At 39.4% G+C, this 24,268-nt stretch overlaps 1 protein-coding gene and 1 pseudogene across 1 annotated transcript; both read right to left on the bottom strand.

Annotated features, from left to right (window-relative positions):
• Positions 1 to 3,158: 3,158 nt before the first annotated feature.
• Positions 3,159 to 14,523, bottom strand: il23r (interleukin 23 receptor). The gene is given in 17 exon segments (XM_039810194.1): positions 3,159 to 4,741; positions 5,113 to 5,203; positions 6,129 to 6,216; positions 6,413 to 6,553; positions 9,097 to 9,252; positions 9,401 to 9,499; positions 9,815 to 9,937; positions 9,940 to 10,017; positions 10,125 to 10,326; positions 11,453 to 11,535; positions 11,648 to 11,822; positions 11,914 to 12,050; positions 13,076 to 13,242; positions 13,352 to 13,475; positions 13,915 to 14,090; positions 14,207 to 14,336; positions 14,445 to 14,523. Coding segments are annotated over 17 exon segments (2,715 nt in total). The 3' UTR covers positions 3,159 to 4,075.
• On the bottom strand, positions 14,227 to 22,294 carry LOC120566140 (annotated as a pseudogene).
• Between the last annotated feature and the right edge of the window lie 1,974 nt (positions 22,295 to 24,268).

The raw sequence follows: 24,268 nt of genomic DNA on the forward strand, positions 1-24,268 counted from the left end.
CTGTGTGTTTTGGAGAATGTCACACTCAGCTGCACTTCAGCAGCTCACAAAATATGATGGCTAACATTATAAACATACAGAGAACATCCCCTTATATTAAAATAACTGAAACACGTTCAGCAGTTTATACAGAACAGCTATTTTGACTTGATACTGACATGTGCAGGATGAGGTCTCTTAACTCCAAGTTAGGTATTTACATTAGGTGGTTCAAGAAGTTGTAATTAAGGTTTTATCAATGGCTAATAACTAAATTATAAATTATAAATCAGTAATAATCCAACTGAAAGAAGTGCATTTTGGTTGCCATGTTGTGAAAAGTCCACTTAACTGGTGTATATCCTCCTCCAGCATACCAGCTTAGTCTCTATTTTTAATTGAATTAACCAGGACGATCACTTACCATCTGAAAAAGATTGAAGGACATTAAATTAAATTAAATTAAATTAGCATTGATAGCTGCATTAATTCTTTAGCAATGACTAACTAATATTTACATTGAGGTTAATGGAGCAATCTTCAAATCCTCTTCAGGCTTCTTCCTCTTTGAAATGCTACTCATTCCACATACTTTCACCAACAGATGTCATTCTAACTTGAAACTATTCACAATACCTTCAGCTATTAGAAAATGAATTAGCATTTTGATATCTTTTACAGTTTTTGTGTTATTACTGTTTAAGTTTAGTGTTTTATTCAGGCCTTTTCTGTGCTTCTAATGGAGTGTGTATCGCGTGACTTAAGACTTTTTGTGTGGAGTTTGGATGTTCTTCCAGACTTTCTTTGACATTCTATACTATGACTTGCTCATCACTTTTTTGACATACTATTCTATGATTATTTTTGACTTACTATACTATAACTTTTTTTAATCACTTTTTCGAGATACTATACTATGAATTTTTATCACTTTTTTCAAAATACTATAAAATATGACTTTTTATCACTTTTTTATGGAAATTTTCGACATGCTATACTATGTCTGTATCACATTTTTCGACAAACTATACTATGACATTATTTGACATACTATACTATGAATCTTTTATCACTTTTTTAACATACTATATACTATGACTTTTTATGATTTTTTTTTAGAAATACTATACTTTGACTTTTTTCGACATACTATACAATGACTTTTTTCAACTAACTTCTAACTTCATGGCACAGAGGCTTAATGGTTAGCACTCGATCCCCAGGTTGGGCTGGACCTTTTTGTTTGGAGTTTGCATGTTCTTCCAGACTTTCTTTGAGATGACTGATTTATGACTTTTTTCAACATACTTTACTATGACTTTTTTAATCACTTTTTTCGACATACTCAACATGCTCTCACTCCCATTGCGACGTTTGGTGAGGTGCCTTTGGCATTGTTATTGACGGTAAAAGTCTCCTTTTAGTCGGGACTATTCGCATCACTTTTGACGCAGTTAGGTAAAGGAAAAGGTCGTGGGTGGGCTTATGTTTACATGACATGCGGGACAAGAACGGGACGATTGGGTCTAGGAAAACGACAACGTGACGGTTGGGTTTAGGAAAACAACGTGACGGTTGGGTTTAGGAAAGAAGAACGTGACAGTTGGGTTTAGGAAAAGAAGAACGTAACGGTTGGGTTTAGGAAAAGAACAATGGGACGGATGGGTTCAGGAAAAGAAGAACGGGACGGTTTAGTAAAAGAAGAAAGCGACGGTTGGGTTTAGGAAATGTGACACGCAGGCCACGATCCCCGATTTCCTGGGTGAAAGTCCTGTGTTGTTTGACCAATCCGGGAAAACACGACCGCCATGCATTGTGATATACGGGAGTAGGGTACATCGTATGACTTTTTTCGACATATTATACAATGACTCCAACATCTGATTTGATCCCCAGTCCAAGCTGGGTCTTTTTGTGTGGAGTTGGCATGTTCTTCCAGACTTTCTTTGACGTACTATACTATGATTTTCATCATGACTTTTTTAGACATACTATACAATGACTTTTTTCAACATGCATTACTTTGACTTTTTAATGGCTTTTTCGACATACTATACCGTTTTCAACATACTTATTTTGTGGAACAGTGGCTTAGTGGTCAGCCTAGCTCCAACCAGAACCAGCAAGTAGGCAGTGCAGACTAAAGCTTAGATCGGGCCCAAAAATCAAGCCCGACCCTACCCGAGCCCGTGCACGTTGTATCCGAGCCCGGCCCGAGCCCGATTTAAACCCGACAATCTTTTAATACGTGGGCCGTTATAACTGACATTCTCAACTACAATTCAGAGTTGTTTGAACTGCAGAAATCTGTTTAGAATTATCTTAATGAATAATGCAACAAAGACTAAGGATGTAAACTGCGTTGTTTGTTTATTCAGAATGGAATGGATCGCAAATGGATCCAAATGAAGAAAGGTAAAAAAAAACTAGACCCTAGCTCCCTCAGCCGAATAATGTAGGTAACAGATCAAGGCAGCAACATAATCAAAGAGAGACCGTATCTGCTGCTAGAGGACGCGTAAGATATCTGAAACAATCTAGCCTGGTTGCGCAATTATCGAAGACAGTGCTAGAGATGGGGAGACACGATTTAGCACAGTTTACCTCACACTCAAGTCAGTGCAGGACATATACCCAGAGCTACAGGAGAAGCTGGAGAGGCATAGCTTTCTCCCCACAAAAAACACTAATGCTTTATCAAGGGCCCGGTACGGTCCGAGGATAGCGGCGGAAAATATCAGCCCGACCCGTTCAAGTTCGGGCTCGGGCAGAGAATCTAAACTCTAGTGCAGACTCTGACCCCTAGTTCTTTCCCCAGTCCAAGCTGGTTCTTTTTGTGTGGAGTTTGCATGTTCGTCCAGACTTTCTTTGACGTCATATACTATGACATTTTTCATGACTTTTTTAGACATACTATACAATGACTTTCTTCGACATGGATTACTATGACTTTTTTAATGTTTTTTTTCCACATACTATGCTATTACCGTTTCAACTAACCTATTTTGTGGAATGGTGGCTTAGTGGTATTTTGACATACTATACTATGACTTTTTAATCACTTTTTTCAACATACTATACTATGATTTTTTTCTCACTTTTGTCGACATACTATACTATGACTATTTTGACATACTATGACTTTTTATCACTTTTTTCAACATACTATACTATGACTTTTTTCTCACCTATCAATTATTATTACATATTTTCATGGTGTTATTCAACTGTTCAATGAAATTCATACTAATTAATTTCCCACTTTCCAAATATTCTCACTACTTCACCTTCTACTTATGCAGTTAAGCTAGCAATCCAGTTTAGCTTTATCAATATAGTTTTTTTTTAGCATTCACAAGCATTTTCTGCAGGAATTGCATTTTCTAGTTACAACTGCAGACTTGGTGGCTTATTATAAAGTCTTTATTAACAAATTAACTTGATGACGGTGCTAGATGAAAAGATTTCCAAAGTTATTACAGTTAATCCTGAGGAAAACATGAATGTGTGAGCCAAATTCCATGGCATTCATCCAATAGTTGTTGAGATATTTAATTTAAAACCACAAATGTTACCCTTATGGTGATGCTACAGAAAATGTCAGGGCATCACAAGTCATTAGGATTCATCCTCTGGTCACCGTTAATGTCCGTACAAAGCTTCATGGCAATCCATTCAACAGTTGTTGAGATATTTCAGTCTACACCATTATACTGTAGTGGATCGATTGACAGAGGCAGTTTTGCTGCAGGTGGATATGATATATACGCTTGCAAAAGGAATTTTTTTTCACAATCTGACAACTCACAGAATTTGTTTTTACATTAACAAAACCATTAGTTACTTTATAAAGTATGTATATATAGAACGAGGTGCCAACATAACTATAGTGACTATTAAACACTTCAGTCAAATTCAACATAAACATTTCTTATACATTTCTTAACTTAGTTTTGAACAGAGCTGTTCATAATCACAGATCATCTGAAGCATGATTTTCACTGATTACACATATTCACTGAGGTCAGTAAAGTGGTGGATGGATATAATGCTTTCTTAAAAATCTGTCCTGTTTGTGCCATTCCCATCGTCCCTGCTACCTCTGTGCATCACAGAGTGCAGTGCTTCTCACAGCAGCTGCTTGGGGGAAATAACCACTTTTCAGTGTTGTCTGAACTGTATACTGAGATGAACAAGTGTCGGCTGTGTCAGGAGTCATTATTTCACCCTGCTGTAAATCCAGAGAGAGTGAGTCTGCTTCTACATCGTTCTCAGTTGCCCTCCTCTCCAGAGAGAAGCCTCCATTCAAGGCAGTTGTTGTTTTGGGAGTTTTAGGCCACAAAAGACTGCTATCAGAGCTCAGAGTCAGCCCCAGAGGTGGATCAGTAAAACCTACCTCCACACTGGACAGAAAGTCTCCCAGTAATACTCCAAATCTCACACATCTGTCCTCCTCCCAGAATGATGGTACGTCTCTTTGCTCTTCTTCTGTCTCCTTCACCTCTTCTCCCTGTGGAGCCAATGTAGCAATCTGGGGTTTGTAGCTGACATGTTCTGGCTGGCTGACATCAAGCTTTGTTCCGGGATCTGACATTAGCAAAGGTGTCTCTGCTGTTGGTTCTGTGGGTCGTGATCCAACCTGGAATATTTCCACGTGGATGTTGGGGTACACGTCGTCTCTCTCCTCCTGAGAGATCAAACTGATGGGCGACAGCGGAGGGTCGCTGTAGGTGGACGAGAAGGACGGTTCGCTTTCGTAAAGCTGCTGACCGAAAAAACAAACAAAAGAAAGCCATAAGTGATGAATGTATTGCAAGTATGTTTTTATCAAATTTCTGGTGTTCACTTGCAGAAGCTCACAAAGTTGCACGTTGCCAGAGTGAAAGCAGAAAGTGACAGCTGACATTACTTCCTTGACTGGTGAACCTCTAGAACTTTTTTAGCATGTTTAGAAATTGTATTACAATGGTAATGATTGATTGATTGATTTCTGTCTTTTAGGAAATATTTTTGATAGCATATAACTATGCTTGTCTTGTAGGTGTTAGTGCAGTTGCTAGCTGTTGCTGTTTTTCACATTTCCCATTAAAAAAGGGAAGCATGAATCTCAACACATCAGCTCAAATTGATTACCTCCAGTAGTCTGATGGCATTACTGTTTCCTGGTTTTGGTAAGGTTTCATTAAGCCAGGCAGGTCTCCATGATATACATTTCTGTTTTATCCTGAGAAAGCAAGACAATTAGGTTTTAAAAGGCAGAGCAGTTTTTTCCATTATTGATAATTATTGTTTATCATCTGATGCAGTAATGATGCAAAATGTACAGAATTTAGAAAACACTTTTATTCCACTACTGTTTATTACTAATAATGGCAATTCCATATTTCAGGGTTCTTCAATGTTTTTCAGGCCAAGGACCCCTAAGCTAAAAGAGAGACAGAGTAGGGACCCCCTACTACATATACTGTACAACATTAAGTTGTATTAAACTGGGCTGCATGGATGAAAATGAATGGCAGTGGATCCTTAAGCTTAACTGTGTGGCTACCACATTAGGCATAGTAAGCTTATCTTCAATGTGTCAGTTAAATTTTTTTTCTCACAAATAGGCCAATTTGTTAAAATTCGTTAAAATGTTAGATTGTTTTTAATGTGTATTTCAGACATATATTGATTTTTTCAAGAAGAAAGTTTTGAAAAATTATTTTGTAAACAAATTATATAGTAAACAAATAATTTGGCGGCCCCCCTGCACTAACTCTGAGGACCCCCTATCAGTCACAGATCCCCTGTTGAATATCTCTGTCATATTTCATAAAGCACACACTCAGTATCTCCACATCTTAAACCACCATCAGATTGGTGTGCTTTGACCACATACGCGGAGTATAATCTTCTCAACAGGGTTTCTGTTCATGTTAATTGTGTGGCTTCTTATTCATGTGGCATTTCATGCAATTAGCCACAATTGCATCCATCCTGGTTACTAGTAAAACAAAACCTATGCACATTCAAAATCAGTTGCAGGAGATTGAGAAAAAAAGTGATGTTTATCCTCAGAATACTTTCACGATTATTAGATGATGTCTGTCTAACTGTTGTTTTCCATCAAACAATGTTATAAAGGCATAAATAATGCTTAAAAATACCTTTCCCTCACACAACTCCAGCACATCAGGTTGGCTATGATCGCTATAAAGAGGGTAAGGATGAAAACAGTCCAAATCACCAGGCCTACTACAGGATACAAGAAGAGAAAGACACAACAGTTTAGTAGAGTAGCTATCAAAAGGTTTGTTTCTTTAATCTTTCCACCTAATGTTTTTTTGCCTGACATAAAGTGGAGGGGAATTAAAGTTACAGGCAAGTGCTTTCACAGAGCAGGCTTCATAGGTTGATGTTTGGGGACATGGGATGGCAGCAGGAGACTGACCTGCAGGGGTTTCGGGCTGAGAGCAGATCCGGTTTCCTCGCTGCCCTTCTCCTGCTGAGGTGGATGCAGTCAGCTGCAGAGCCAGAGCTCCTTCAGGACAGTCCAGCCACATCTGTCTGGGGCCGGAGACAGACACCGTCTCTGGAAAAGGAATGGTAAATGGACTGCATTTATGGTATATATAGCGCTTTTCTCATACATTACAGGCAACATTCATCCACTTCACACACACACACACACACACACACACACACACACACACACACACACACACACACACACACACACACACACATTCATACAGTGGTGGCCGAGGCTGCCATACAAAGTGCCACCTGCTCATCAGATTAACATTCACGCACAATCACACACTGATGGCACAGCATCAGGACACATAGACATGTAGAGAGGGGCCAGGGATCGAGCAACCTCCTTATTTAATACACGACTTCTTTTTTTTTTTCTCTCACCGCCCGGAACAGAATCAGAAACTTGTGCATGCACACTTTGACTCTTGAAAACACACGCAATAAAATCTATTATAAGCAAATTTTAGCACTGGTACAGTGGATGTAATGTCAAAAACATTCCCCAGTCTCTATGTCATTTTATTTTTAATATGTTATATGACTTTTTTCACCACAACTGTCTGACGACCCATGGAAATGATCTCATCGTGACCCCCTTGGCCATCGGGACCCCCAGGTTAGGAACCACAAAAAAATGCAGTTAGGCAAGATCAACTGCCTTAATTCAATAGCTACATTCAGCTCATGCTAAGGTCTCACTCTCGACCTGAGTTTAACTTTTTAAAGAACTTCAATTTAAACCCAAGAACGCAAGAGTATGTAGATAAAGGCTAAAATCAGTTTTTATCAGTGTGGTGCAGCAATACCTACTATCTCCAGACTAACATCCGATTTGGGTAATTCATTATTATGTGACAATTTATGTTTTGAGATATAAGTAACTGCACAAAATGATAGGAATAAGATCATATTTCAGTAATTTTGAGTAAAACTTTAGATGAAATGACTGAACGAAAGAGCGATTGTATCCAGTAGACACACAACATGTCACATAAGAAAGAGAAAAAAAGAAGCTCTCAGGTGTTTTTACACTGAAGTTCCAGAAATAGTTTATGAAGCAGGATGGTTAGTAACAGCTAAACGGTTGCATGTGTGCATGTAGCCACATGGCTTCCTGTTCGTGGTCAAAGCCAGTTCTAGAAAACTCTATGATTCACTGAAAGGTACTGAGAAAATGATGACAACCAGTGTTTGAAACATCAATTTGCTCACTAGTGAACATCTGCATTCCTCAGTTATATGTCGAGCCAAAATACATATTCAAACTTACAATTAGTTTATAACAACAAGAGGTTTATAGGATATAACTAAAAGCCGGGCTTTCTGAGATAAAACTGTCAATGTATGGCGATTTATTGTCTTAATCAATGTTTTAACATTTATTATGCTCTATTGGCTCTATTTCTTATGTGGATATTGGCTGTAAATAACAAACAAATAACAAATGCATAAAACAAGCAAGCATGAGGTTGCTGTTCCACTTTCACCACATTACTGGAAGTGAGAGGTGAAATACCCTGCTGATGCACTGAAGCTTTGTGGGAGGAGAGTATCAATGGAATGCTGGCTGCACACTTTCCTTTATGTAACAGTGGCTTGTGAAACACAATATATGCGTACTACTGCATATGTAATTTCCCCACACGTGTGCATACACATAGGCATGCTAGGTAAAGCGCACACACCCACACACCCAAACACACACACACACACCCACAGACACACCCACAGACACACACACACACACACACACACACACACACACACACACACACACACACACACACACACACACACACACGGTATGGAGGTGAATGGACTATTGTTTGTGGTGCTCACAGCATTGAAAAAGTAGATGAAAATGCAGAACATCTTTTGTATTATGGACTGGCTAGAACAGCCTACATATGTTCATATGTTCACAGGGAGGGCTGCAACTAACAATTACTTTCATTGCCGAATTCTTTCTAGATTAGTTATTTAAAATGTTTTTCACAATGTCCCAAATACCAAGGGGAAGGCTTAAATTCACTTGCTTTGTCAAACTTACTATTTAGAACTAAAATATTCCGTTTTCAATCACATAAAACAAAGAAAAGCGAAGATTTTGAACCACTAATTGTAAGAAAAACATTTCTTAAGCAATTTATCGGTTTTAATGAATCAGTCCGTTCAGCTATATTCAGTGGTGTAGACTATGTGATATGCCAGTATACGCAGTATACCCACTAAGAAAGCTCCGGGATTTCCATATACCTACTTGAAAATGCCCAATGACACGCATACAACATACTTTCCATTATATTTTTGATATATTTTGAATTGTCATCTGTGTTTTCCTTCGCAAAGGCTAAATAAAAGGTATTTTCACCATAAAGTGGTGCAAAAACATCTATCAGAATGCAGGAAATGAAGTCTGTGATGCTCAAAATTTCCTTGGGGTAGGACACCCAGACCCCCCACTTTGATATATCCATTCTGGTCCATATATTTATATAGTGTAGTATACCCGCTAAAATACATTAGACTACACCACTGGCTATGTTCACTTAAAGAAGACAATCCCACACAAAGGGACACTGTGCAACTGCTCACTGCTGAGTTGTGTGTTGCTGAAGTCCAGCATCTGGAGATAGATTGTGTAGTTTGTGATGAAGCCTTTCTGCTTGTCTATAGGCAGCTCGTCCCACTGGATCCGGATCCGTCTGGCCTCATGGACCAGTACTGACACATTTGGACCACACACTGGCTCTAAAACATGTACAAATGAGACATAGACCGGATAATGAGTGTAGATTGAGTATATAAAGGCTATGTAACATGTGATTTCTGAATCCCTCATGATCCTATCATATAGGAATAAACTGTTTTTGGGACATGTGGCATCTATGAATCTTACTCTGTTCTTTGGAGTAGACCAGACGGGATGATGGAGCACTGACACCTCTAGTGGTCACAGCATACAGAGAGACATTGTACCTCACACCTGCAGTCAGGCCTGAAACAATACTATCACTATAAGCTCTACTAGGTTTCACAAAACTTTCAACTTTGCTTATGAATGTTGGCTGCAGCTGTAGTAAGATTATTCATTTTAAATTCTCAACAGTTACAGTATACAGTAAATTTCATACAGCAGAATTAGAAAAGCACACAGTAGTGTAATTCACCAACTGCCCACAAGAGGCCACTGCTTTATCTCATTTGAATCGCTTTCTAAGTGTACGTCTTGTGCCATGTTATGGATAGAAACTTTTTTTTATGTGATGTAATTGTTTTGTGTTATTTCATATATTTTCTGTGTGTTGTGTACCTGTGATTAAAGTCTTGTTTTGATCTTTAGCCACTTTTTGCCACTGCAGCTCTGCCGCAGGTACACTTGTCCATTCTAACACATAGTGCATTGGTTCTCCTCCAGATGTTGAGCGCTGTTTTTCCCCGGCCATGACCAGGAGACAAACAGAGAACTGCCATTTGCTGCAGGGGCCAACAGTCTCAAAACAGGTCTGACATCACCTAAACAGTTAGGATACCAAGAAATGATTACACTTTACTGGTCTTTTTTCTTGACAACTTAAACATGTTTTGCTCGGTTTTATCTTCTGTGTCTTATATTTGTGTACCTGAGGGTCTGAGTGGCACATTAGTCGGTGGAGACATTCCATACAAGGTGACAGCACTGATGCTTAATGCCTGGACTTCTGCTGGTACATCAACTGAACATGGGCTCAAAGCTGCACAACCGGTCACTTCCTGTTTCTGGTCATTACCCAGAAAGATCTTGTACTGTTGCACCGCACCAGTGTAATCATCTGGTGATGGAGGCTGGGGTAGAAGACCATCAATCATCATCTTTTCGACATCATCCAGTAAGTACGTTTTTAAGGAATACATTGACAGTTTGGGAAATATGGTTATTCTTTGCCCGGAGTTAGATGAGAAGATTGATATGCACTGTCATATCTGCCAATTAAATACGAACCCACAGCTAACCGATGGGCAGCTTAGCTCTCCATAAAGACTGGGAACATGGCAAAACAGATAGCTTGGCTCAGTCCAATGGTAACAAAATCCACCTAGCAGCACATTTAATGCTCACTAATTAACACATAACTCCTATGTTTAATTCGTACAAAAGCCAAAGTGTAAAAACAACAACTTGTGGTTTCGTGAGGTGGTTACTATTTCTTGGCTAGGCACAGTTCAGGTTAGTGCCAAGAGAAAGTTATTTTCACCATACAGATATTTAAGTGGTGGCAATCTTTTCATTCAGTAACCCTGTAAGAAGGCAAATTAGCGTGTTTCCCAAAACAGCATTTAAAGGTCCCATATTGTAAAAAGTGAGATTTACAAGTCCTTTGATTATAAAGCAGGTCGAGGTGCTATATAAATACTGTGAAAGTATCAAAACGCTCAATTCACAGAGAAATGCACACAGCGCATATTCAGAAACTGTGCCTTTAAACGAGCCATTTGTACTTCCGTAAGGTTGTGATGTCAAAACTATAATAAATATAGGTAGAAAGTGTCGTTACAGTTATTCCTTGGCTAAAATAACGATGCAGAGACGCCGAAAGTGCAGATGCAAAAGACCCGAGAATGCTGACCAATCAGAGCAGACTGGGCTTTTTGGGAAGGGGGCTTAAAGAGACAGGTGCTAAAGCGAAGTGTTTAAGACAAAAGGTGAATATAGGTATATTCAGGCTGACAGTATGGAAAAAAAATAAAGTGTTTTTTGAACATTAAAGCATGGAAACATGTTCTAGTAGAAACCCAAAATATAAGTATGAAACCTAAAAATGAGCATGATGTAGGACCTTTAATCAATAAGTAGTGTACGTGTTTCTCGATGAATGTATCACATTTCTGGTATTTGGTATAACTTTGTATTACAAAATGGGCAATATCAATTTTTAAAAGCCAGAGATAATGAGTAGCTATGACACATTACCTGCCACAAAACAGTCACCATCCGCAGCCCATTGGTACCCAGGCTGCCTAACATCCTCCACACACGCAACTGCTGAGATGGACCTAAAGATACGTTTAACCACAAGATGTGGGTTTTGTATGAGTGACGACAAACTATCACAATATCACATTCAGATTGCCTCTGTTACATCATAAGTAAAAACTGTGAGCTTGCCTTTCCCAGGACTTCTCCCCACCACAGATGGGCTCCATTTGCTGCAGAAGGACCTTTTGCTGGAGTTTGACCTGGACGTGTCACACGTTCTCATCTGGAACTCATATTCAGTCAGAGGCCTCAGTCCGTCCACTTGTATCCGACCCTCACTGAGTTCTGTTTCCTCTCCCACTTCCTAGAAGACATCGAGACATTGCGTCACCCGCACATTGCCCAATTCTGCAAATAACCACAAAGCTATCATGGGTGTCATAAAATCAATTTACCCAAGCGGCATTATCTGTGCGGAGCCTGACATCGGATCTGAGATGCTCTAAGGATTCAGAGGTTTTCCATTGCAATATGGCCGCCATGGAGTTATTCCCAAACTCTATCTGCATGATACATGGCGTCTCTGGTATCACTGCAATACAAAAGAACATTAAAAAGCATGCACACAAAGGGCAGTGATTATCCAGCATGATGAGCTCCCCCAGCACGCCCAAATAACTCCAAAACAAAAAATACGGTTCACAGCCGAGGAGACCGACGTTTGCTACTGATTTTTCTTTTGACAAAATGTAAATAAAGAAATGTCACAAAAACATACTTTCCGATGTTTTGGACGCACTCTCACTGAATCACGAGGTTATGAATGCATGGTGATATTTTTGCAATGTAGTCTAACATTAGACCGGGATTACCTCAGTATAAAACCGGGATTGCCTTCTCTCTCTCTCTCTCTCTCTCTCTCTCTCTCTCTCTCTCTCTCTCTCTCTTTTAAAGAGCATTTGGGTTAAGTGGCAATGGCACATGCAGTTCAACATCACATCTCCTTAAGTCCTCTAATATTTCCTCATTTATGTCATCAACACATCCATGATTCATGGAAATGTGTAAAACAAGGTCATATTGTTCCTTGTATTTATGTGTGGTTTACAAAAATGGGAACTGCTGGGTCCGTGAGATGAGAGAAGCAAAGTGTATGCGCGGTGTGCACACTCTACATTACGGCCAAGAATGCGCCCTTAAAATAGCTTCTGAATAACCGCTTGCTGAACCGCCCCCAGGAGCGCAAGTTCATTCCCTAATTTACCGAGGTGAGTCTGTCGAGGGAAAAGTCCGCCGTGCGTCGGGTGCAAAATAGGAATGATACATGCGTCGGTGTACAAAGTCAATTGCGCTGAGTGCAAGATAAAGTTAACTGAAAAAGCAACAAAGGTGGGCCGAGGCAGCGGGCCAAGTGTTCCCTTCAAAGACATAATACAAAGACAGAGAAACAGTAGCCAAGTCAAATTAGTCAAACTTTGACGATAGAACAAAACGACAGTTCACAGGTTGACTCATTTCTCCAGAAAATACTTCTACTGCATAGATGCACTCGCCTTCATAAAGATAAGTGTATTCAAGTGAAATGAATGAGTTTATTCAACAGAAATGGCAGCTTACCTATATCCTTTACACAGAAGGTGAATGGATCAGATTGAGATTCTCCAAAGTGGTTGTGAGCAGTGATAATCAACTGGTATTTAGTGTTTTCATCAATCATTGCTCGGGGTATGGCGATTTCTTCAGCATTCTGGATCTGATCTAAAAGTATCTGGGTCCCATTTTCTCTGATAATAAAATGTGTTAAAAAATAAGGTTTGCTCTTGTCAAAAGCATATACTGACCTGCAAGAAAACAATAATAATAGCTTAATTTGACCTAAATATAACACCATACCTGTTGACTGAAATGTTGTAGGTAGTAAGGATGTGTGTTTCCTGTCCTCTCTTCCATGTGCAGTCTATGAAATTGGAACTCCTTGACATTTCACACATAATATGTTCAGGTTTATCTGGAGGGACTGGAAACAAAAGAGACAAACAATGAAGCAAATCACCTTAATTTTAGTATTCCCACTGAGAAAGGCAAACACTATGTCTACAATACTGCTCATTGACAAAAAATGTAATATTACTTTTCCCACAGAGAATAATGGGAGCTAGTCTGCAAAAGATTCTAACCAAATCATTTCAATGTGTCTATAGCTTCCTCAAAATATAAAACAGAAAGGTAATTTAAACTTAACATTTTGAGAAACAAAATGAAGAAGAAGTGAAGTAAACCGTGGCCTCCATGCAGAATCACGATAGTATCCACCTGAAACACTAACAACTACCTGGCAATATACATAGTTTTCAGATTTATTCTCTTCAGATAATATTGCCCTTTCTTTAAAAAAATTTAATTTTCAATTTCAATTCACAAGCCTACTATGACACATAAGAACCAACTGTACATACGCCCGCCATGTAGGTCCAGTCCATTAACAATTTGAGACTTCTGATCCTTCAGCTTCACGCAGATCAGTTTAGATTGTGGCATCCGGACATTGAACAGTCTGAACATCATCGTGGTGCAATTTACTTTCTTCAAAGAATTCACAGTCTCACCATTCAGCTCCAGGGATATTGTGAAACTGGAATACAGTAACATAACTGCATCTGAACATGTGGGCTATTACATATCTGAATTAATTGTATACATAAATGTAGGTACTATATATATTTTTTATCATATTTCAACCATTCTTACCCCCGTTTACATTCTTTGGTGCGGCAGTACACAGTCAGATTTGAGCCAATGAGGAAGGGTGGAGCTGGTTCTACTGTCAGGTTGCCCTCGGGAATGAAGCGCTGGCAGCCAGCAGGGAGCAGAGGGAAATCTGTCCGGAAAACAAAACAGACCCACAGGTTTACATAGCAGTGCTATCCAAAGTGACGAATTATGTTTGGTTTTATAAGGCTTCAAATTAGATGGTACATTTGAATACCTGCCTTACGGTAAACGTGTTTAAATCCCAAGATGCAGGGATGTGATTCTGTGATGCAAAATATCCCCTCTCTTCCCATTTTATTGTCAATCCCCAATGCTTTCTTTGCAATAACACATGCCAAGATAAGTTTGATAGAAAAAATGTGTCTTTCCATGATCAATTAACCTCTATACAAAAAAAATCGAAACACTTGATCAGGGCTGCAAAGGTAAAATCCTGTTTTGAATCAGGAACAAGCTAGTAGTAATAATGTGGATAGATGGATGAATGGATATATAGGTACCGTTATACTCACGCTTGATGGAAAAACTGAGAAGTATAATAATGAATCTCCAAAGGGTTGGGGAGATTCATTTCAGCTCATTTTTCTTAAACTCTTAGAACCCACTCAGCATTACTCAGAAGCTGCAACAGAACGTTTTTTTTTTAATCATTAATCACCAAATTCATCACCAATTTCTTTCTAAAGAATAACTTCATGGGAATTTCCGCATATGAAGTGCTTTAAAACTTACCTCAGCAATCTGTGTACAGGAGATGTTCTGGCAATAGGAAGAGACACAATGTTTTGTGGAACTTCAGCTCTGCAACACATGCACCATAGCAGATCAGATAAGAGAAAAGACATTTGTGACACTGCGTTATCCTGCTGATGTAATTTTAGAAGAAATCTCGAAAGTACATAATGTTCAATCCAGTAATTATTACACGTTTTCAACATGACCCCCGCAAACCATCAAGTTACGTAAGTAGATGTGTTCAGATAAAGCTCACCAGAATTCATGCCGTCTCCGTGCCTTTGTAATGCCTTTAAGGTTTTCTTATCAAGAGACAATCCAACAAGTTTTTAGCCACTGCTACATCTCCCTCAGATGACTTGTTGGTGAGATGCATCTGACTTAAGTAATTTCTGTTGCATGAATTAAACATCTTAAAGAGGCCAGTGACCTAGTTTGGTGGTAACACAGAAACTTTTAACATTGGCTTCAGTACTTTGGTGCCCTACTTCATCACCACAATGGTTCAGTTGACTATAAATGTCAGTTTGCTGAGAACCTGCTCTCATTAAACATGCTGCTGTCAGCACCAACATGTAACATTCTGAGTGACACCAATGTTTTACTTTGAAAAAGATGCTGAACGTAGCTTTACAGCAACCTCATTATTATTTTTGTTTCCATTAGTCCTGGGACTTCTACGTTTTTTTTTTTTTTGCAACAATAACTTAATGTGAATACGTCACACCGGTTTTAAAATCCCTTCATTGGCTACCAGTCCGTCTTAGAATGGATTTTTAAAATTGTAATGATCACTTTAATGACTTGTATGGGGTTAGCTCCAAGATACAGTTGTGTTCAAAATAATAGCAGTGTGATTTAAAAAAGTTAATAATGCTCAAAATCCTTTGAATAGCTTAAAAGTCCATAATATCAATGCATTGGGAACACTGCACATTCAATTCTAAATCAAAACATGACCAAAATTGATCAAGTTTGTGTTATACCTTTACAGAAAGTGAAGAAAAAGGAATATTAGGCTGTTCAAAAAAATAGCAGTATTTGCATTTTTCTTTACAAAATCAAATATTTACTGTATAAACTGAAAAATGTCTCAAGGGGTTGCTTTAATTTGAATCACTGCACTAATATTTAGTTGCATAACCATTATTTATGAGAACTGCTTCACATCTGTGTTGCATGGAGTCGACCAACTTCTGGCACCTGTGAACAGGGATTCCAGCCCAGGACGATTGCACTGGAATGTCCACAATTCCTCTGCATTACTGAACAGAAAAAGCATTTTTGATGTCACCTATGGGATTGAGGTCTGGGGATTGGGCTGGCCACTCCATAACATCAATCTTGTTCATCTGGAACCAAGACTTTGCTCGCTTACTGGTGTGTTTGGGGTCAATGTCTTGTTGAAAGACCCATTTCGAAGGCATTTCCTCTTCAGCATAAGGCAACATGACCTCTTCAAGTATTTTGATGTATTGAAACTGATCCATGATCCCTGGTATGCGATAAATAAGCCAAACACCACAGTATGAGAAACATCCCCATAACATGATTTTTGCACCACCATGCTTTATTGTCTTCACAGTACTGTGGCTTGAATTCAGTGCATGGGGGTCGTCGGACAAACTGTCTGCGGCCCCAAGACCCAAAAAGAACAATTTTGCTCTCATCAGTCCACAGAATTCTCCTTTGGCCAGTCAATGTGTCCTTAAGTTTGGCAAATTTTCAGCAATGGGACTTTGCGGGGGCCTCTAGCTGATAGCTTTGCTTCACATAGCCTTCTTCTGATCGTAACAGTACTCACAGATAACTTTAAGTCTTCTTTGATTTTCCTGGAGCTGATCATTGGTTGAGCCTTTGCCATTTTGGCTATTCTTCGATCCATTCGAATGGTAGTTGACCGTTATTTCCGACGTCGTTCAGGCTTTGGATGCCATTTCAAGGCATTTGAAATCATTTTGGCTGAGCAGCCTATAGTTTTTTGCACTTCTTTATATGTTTTCCCCTCTTCAATCAACTTTTTTAATCAAAGTCCGCTGTTCCTCAGAGCTATGACTGAAACGACCCATTTTGCTGAGTATTTCAGTGTGAAATGCACATAACCAGCATGCACAACATTTGCTTCCTTCCTTCCATAATTGATGCCTGTGTCTTCACAGAATCAATCACCTCACTAAGTGAACACAACACTGCTATTATTTTGAACATGCCCCTTTCAATTACAGATTAAATTACACAGAATGAGCAGCATGCATGTCATGACTGTTGGGTCTGTTGGTTTTCTATGACTCTACAACACTTACTAGTAAATTATTTGCCATGTAGAAATATCACTTCTACCAAAACATTTGAGCACCTGCTTATTAAATAGGTCTAGGTATTAGTTTAGGTAGAAGTCTAGGTTTAGGGATTTTAAATGCTGAACTGTACCCCCACCATCTTGCGTGCCTCTTTAACAATTTTAGCAAGGGAGTTTTTATCTTTTATACCAGGTTACCATGCCAGCAGATGATTGAAAATGAGATGACAGACTCTATAAAAGCTCCGTAGAACAATGTCATCATGGTCTTGTCAATTTGGAATTTGACAAGCTTTTCTAAGCAAAATAGGTGCTGCTGGTCTTTTTTGTGTGTGTAGAATATCAGTATTTGAATCGAATTTCAGACGGTTGTCAATGGTAGTGCCCAAATATTTGTAAGTCGTAACCATTTCTACTGTCTGACCCTGGAAATCAGTGCTTTGAAGAGCTGTGGGGGTTCACCTAAAATCTACACAAATCTTTTGTTTTAGAAACGTTAAGTTGTAAGTAAGCATTTTCGCACCAGGAAACAACAAACTCATTGACATCTGGGCCATGACCATAGACTGTTAATATTAATGGACAAAGCATCCGGTTTGGCGAAGTGCTGCAAAGGCGGAAGTGCCTTAAACCTGCATTCTATCTGAACTCCAGCAGGGGGAGACACGTGCGGTTGCAAAAGGAGGTTGGTTTCTGTAGAAGTCTATGAGAAAGTGACCCACTTCTCACTTGATTTATTACCTCGGTAAACATTTTCATAATGAGTTTATGGTCTTCTGCAACACAGAATGATGTTCATTTTTTTAATTGTGGTCTTGTTTATTTTAAAATCAGCGATAAAGCAGGGAGTGTTTTAGGGTGTGGCTATGATGTGATTGCCAGTGAAAGTGTGTAATGTAACGTGGCTCCTCCCTCACTCCTCCCTCTCGTCTTAAATCGTCACATCCGCAACCGGGATGGCTGCGCACGTAACGGCAAACTCGACGACTCATAGCAGATCTCCACAAACCAATGGGTGACGTCACACATACGCTGTCCATTAATATAAAGTCTATGGCCATGACCAATTTCATTATCACTAAGAAGGCTGACTATTGCAAAGTCATCAGCATACTTAGCAATAAACTCATTATCACAATGGCTGCAACAGTCATTTATGTAAAATACATACACGAGAGGGGAAAGAACACAACAATGAGGCGTACCATTGGAAGATAAGCTCATTAGACAATTTCCCATTTATCCGTACTCTCTGAGTTCTCTTAGTAAGAAAATCCAGAACCCAGTCAACAATACTTCAGTCTAAGTGAAAATCAGTTTCTCAACTAGCATTTGTGGTCGTATAGTGTTGAAAGCAGATGAAAAGTTAACAAAAAGCAGCCTGGTTCCCACAAACCTACGTGTTTATCTAGAAGGTGAATTAAGGTCATTGGCGCCGCCTGCACACCACTCTTAGCCGCAAATTGAAAAGGGTCTAGGAGACACTATTTGCTAAGAGTTCTTTTTTGATTAACTTTTCAAATGACTTCATGACCAAGGATGTTAAAGCAACTTGCCTGATGTCTTTGCGGTGCAACAGGAACCAAGATAGACTGTCTGAACTGACAATACATCTGCCTTTTAAGTAGTTAGGTTGGTAAAACAAACTTACTCTTTTAGTCTGAAAAAGGTCCCTTCACAATAAAAAATAAATAAATCAACCCCGATCTTTCTCATTTAGCTGGTTGCTCATGTTCATAGTCCCTCAGTGTGTCGACTGTGTGAAAAATAAGCAGAGACTGAGACTTTCTCAACCTATCGTAGCTTTTGTGTTTTCCTTTTGCACTTTATTTTCCGTCTCTAACTTCAAAAGCTTCACAGGGAAAACCCAGAATGTGAGATGAGGTGCATGTTGATGTAAAGATAAAAGAGACCTCAAGCTTCAGGTTTGCTTGTTTTCAGAATATACATATAAAAGGTTGAAATTTTCAATTTAAGACATTTTCTGTCACACAAACGTTATACACCAGAGCCAGACTGAAACATTCAGTATACAGCAGACTATATTTCTGATATCAGCAGGTATCACACTGACTGCATGGTATTCTCTAATATGAGTGTTTTTCTCACCTGCCAAACCTCAGACTGTAACCACAGTAAGAACATAAACACACAGTGGTCTGAATTAAGATAACAGTGATTTTTTAAACTGGAAAAGATTTAATTGCATATGAGTAGATTGCATCAATAAAAGTTTAACAAAGAAGCGTATTTCTCGAATTGAATAAAGGGAAAACCCCCAAAAAATTATCTTAAAAAAAAATTAAGATTATTTTTTGGGGATTTTCCCTTTATTCGATAGTGACAGTGGATAGACAGGAAAGGGGGATAGAAAGAGAGGGGATGACAAGCAGCAAAGGGCCGTAGGTCAGATTTGAACCTAGGCCGCTGCCAAGGTTAGTTCTTACTGGGTGAACTAGAGGCTAGTCCCAACAAAGAAGCTTATTGATTGAGGAAAAGAAAACTACATCAAAATTATGTAAAATAACAAAGATAAATAGTATTGTTTAGAGTTTTTGATGTGTTGAAATATTTACTGTATATTGAAACACATTGATTCATTGTGTTTGTGATGGTACAGTTTGGGACAGTTGGTGGTTTATTGTGGTACAGCACAGAGGCGGTAAGGTTTGGGACAGAGAGTGCTTCCTAACTTAAACTCCAGAGTGGGCGGCTCTCCAGCGGGTGCAGAGAAAGAAAACCTCTGAAGGAGGGAGGTAAAAAAGAGGAATAACTCCATCGTAGCCAGCTGTTCCCCAAGACACACACGCTTACCTGAGAATACACAATACAGCAGATGGGTTGTATTTACGCACTTTTTATTTACTATGAATGTATAATATTTCTGCAGCTCTGAATCTTACAACAACCAAAAAACACAAAAACATCCTCCTATCTTTGGTAAACAGGCAAATGATTGCTGGCAAAAATGCTATGTATCTATTTTCTTTTAAGATTATTTGTTGGGCTTTTCCGCCTTTAATTGATAGGACAGCTAGGTGAGAAAAGGGAGAGAGAGGGGGAAGACATGCAGGAAATCGTCACAGGTCAGACTCGAACCCTGGAACTCTGTGTCGAGGCATAAGCCTCTCAGTATATGTGCGTCTGCTCTAACCACTGACCCAACCCGGCCACCTATGTATCTATTTCCATTCTCTTCAGTGGAGCCCTTTAAGGTTCAAACAACATATAACTGAGCTTTAGAGCGTCCTAACTACTGGCTGCTCTCTTTCTAAATTCGCCGTCCTGGTCCAGAAAATGTTGAGGGTTGAATGAGTGTTCCCGTGATGAGTTTCCCACATCAACTCATCACGTAGAACAGAGATCAGTGTGGGTAAAACAAGGGTGCTCTGAGAAAATGCCAATAATGAAAACGGTTAATCAAACCGATATCTCTTCGGATTTTGGTATTTGTTCTTCTTCTTGTTTTAATCCTCAGCATTGGAAAAAAAAAAGCAGTTGATCATAATATTTGGAAAAACATAAATCAATCACAATTGGATGGACTTTTTTTCTCAATTGTTGTTTTCAATGTCAGGAATGAACTTTTAATCTCATCAATAAAGCCAACATAGACCAGGAGCATTTCTTGAAGTGCTCCAATGCTAATGGGAATTAAGTCATCTACAATTGTGTGCCAACTGGCCGATTAAGAACAAATGCTCCCAGAGGAGGCACTAAATGGACTTTGTAGTAAGTCAAATTAAATAATTAAGTGGAAAATGCCTGGTATTTTGTAACCATCAGCGCCAAAGTGCAACAGGGGCTTTGCACATATTTTCTACATAAATTCTGATTATTCAGCATTAACATGAATATTAACAAATGTTTTGGTAACTAAGTTATTGGTTATTGATTCCCAGTTCATCAATACATTTTAAAAATCAACTTGTAGATCTACTTTTTATTAAAGTTATCTTTACATAGTTGAAAGGGAATGGTTTGAGTGTTTGGGGGAAACGGATGTGTTTTGATTAGGTTACTGAGGAGCACCACATTCAAGTTATGCTACAAGAAAATCCATCTTAGAAAATGAACAATAGGTAAAATGCTCACATAAAACAATTATTTATAATTTGTACCTTTGGGAGTTTGTAGTTGTCGAGCACAGTGTCTTTGCTTGTCATGCGGGCTACATTTAGGGGAATGATGATGGCCATTCTCTGGATATCATGGATGACTGCATCAATACAGGGCATCTTTTCTTTGTCCGTCAGAGAGGGCTGTCTTTGATAGATACTGTTGTCAACAACAGTATCTATCTCAGCCTGGACTCTCACTGCACACAGTGAAAACAGGAAACCATGTGAGTCTGTGCACCACATAGACGACTGAGGGGAAAATGATGTGCAGCACATCCCCCACACTTACTCTCCCAATGCAGGTCTGACCTGTAAAAGCCCTTTGACAGAAGTCGAGGCAAGCCACGTACAAACCACGCAGGAATGGAGTGGGACAGACATTACTCATACACACCTTGTATGTGAGGGTAGTAGATCATGTATAGCAGTCCCCAGTGTAAAGTAGTGGCAGTGGTTTCAGTTCCAGCACCAAACAGGTCCAGTGTTCAGATCCTCAAATTATTTAAGTCAAAACCAGAATCTTCATCCTTTATCTATCAATAACCCAAGAGACAATTTCTAATATCAGTTGACATAGATCATAAGAAACTGCAGAGAACAAACACAATACAGATGCATAAAAACAATCACCTCTCCCATCTCTGTGAGGAAGCAGTCGATATAGTCTCTTTGGGATGAGGGGTCAAAGCTTTCTCTGTGTTCTTGGATCTTGATTTTGTATGAAGTCAATTATATTTTGTGTCAGTATGAATATCTTCTGGTGAGGTTCAGGCAGCCACTTCATCAGCCAGGGTAACATGTTATGAACCTAGGGCATGAAGACAGGTTCCACATAATCTGTGAATCAGGCAATAGACACAGGTGGAGGCTGTGGCAAATTAGTTTTTACTGGCATTTCAAAACACAGACACCCCCCATAAATCACAATAAATCAATAATGCAATTTAAAATGACATAAAGTGTAACGCGAGGGGGCGGACCCGATGCTTCGAGGTGGTCACTGAAGCAGCAGCCATCTTCAGACGCGAAACCGTGCAGTATTTCAATGAGTCAGTAAAGCATTAGCACAACACATACCCCTCTAAAAGTAATTAAAGGGAAACTTCACCGATTAGCATTAAGCTTTGTATCAGTAGAAACCTGTTAATATTTTTGAATGACAGTGCTTCCCTCCCTCATGTCCCCCTGAGAGGGGAGAGCTCTGTGTTGTGGGTCTGGAAAAAAGCCTCAGATGACGCAAAATGACGATTTTTTGCGTCATCTGACACTTTTTTGCCCAGAGGCAAAAGACTACAGCCTGTATTAGGAGCCACTTCCGCATAGCCCAAAGGGGGTAATATATATGTCAATGGTTGGACCGGACTGACGGCTTTTTCCGGAGATTGCCGAGGAAAAAACGAGTGTCAGCCATCTTGAATCCTCGCTTAGCTTCTCAGCAGGAGCAGAAACTGTTCATCCCTACGGAAATTTTAGAACAACAATTATGTGCATTCAAACTACCACACACGTGTACCACCGGGATACATTGGTACACATCGGAGAATATGCAGACCACTTTATTACAGACGCAATACTCGACACACTACGCAAGCTTTGCCTGCACGGAGACCAGCGGTGGTCTCGATGCCTCTGGCCGGTAAACGGACCTCATCAGCTGGGAGCGTTGAACGAGTGTGCCGGTGGAAAGCTAACGCTAGCCAGCCATCTGTTCACCAATCCTGCTTGCAAGTGTCCGCTCATTAAACAAACTGGACTACATCCATTTTCAACGAAACTCCCCAACGTGAGTTCAGAGACTGCTGTGTTTTTGTTGTTGTGGAAATATTGCTGTGGACTATATATCTATGGCTGTGGACAATCCAGCCTGCTGTCAACAGGTAAGACTAGCTAGTGGAGGTGGGCTGTGTTACCCCGGACTGCCTGATGCAGAAATGGGGTGATTTGTATCCAACTAACTGCTAACTGCTGGTGGAGTTTGTGAGTGTAAAATGCCGACAATTCTAGCTACATCCCACGCAAATGTACGACTGTGTTTATACTTGATGTGTATACCACAGCCCACCAAGAGCTAATGCTAGTAGCTATGTGTTAGCCTTCTTTTATGGCTTGGTTGAATTCTAATGTAGAATGCGGTCTGTTATTTCTTGATAACAGACCGCTGCTAAGGATAACACACCGTTGCCATGCAAAAGCAGAGCGTTGCCATGGACGCAGTTTTGTTCACTCTGGAGGACAGCTATCAATCAATCCGCTGAAAGAAGTCTGGATAATGTATTATATCAGCTGTGGCCAAAAAAAAGCATGTTTTAAATGTGTAACACCACTTGAGTCACGGTGAAACGTTTTTTCGTGTATATTGTTGAAATGACAATAAAACACACTTGTTGAGTTGATCGTCTCACTGTCTGTCTGTAAAGGGTAGGCGTGGCTTGGGAGTGGCCTCATACAGCAGCAAAGCAAGTGCATTCTGGGATTTGGTGTCTTTCATCCATATGAGCCAAAAACACATTTTCTGGCTTATCTCGGCCTAGAAGGCCCCAATTTCAATTTTCTTTTCACATTTCTACTACATTAGTGACCCAATTTAAAGATAAATTCAGCTTTCCAGCTGAATTCACTCATTCACTCATCCAAGCATTCCCACATTATATTCAACATGCAGGAGGAGACAATACCAATAATGTTACCGGCTAGGTTAACCTTAACCCTCATGCCCTCTTCGGTCATTTTTGTACATTTTTCTCAAGTTTTTTTTTTCATTTCGTGATCATTTTTGCTGTGTTACTTCTTATGGCATGAAATTTTGTAGGAATCCTTCTTTTCAGTCAAATTTTTTAAATCCAGTGTTTTTTACTCTTACATGTCTTTTATACTTAAATGATT

The sequence above is a fragment of the Perca fluviatilis genome, chromosome 9, assembly GCF_010015445.1.
Source record: "Perca fluviatilis chromosome 9, GENO_Pfluv_1.0, whole genome shotgun sequence".
Classification (NCBI taxonomy): Eukaryota; Metazoa; Chordata; class Actinopteri; order Perciformes; family Percidae; genus Perca; species Perca fluviatilis.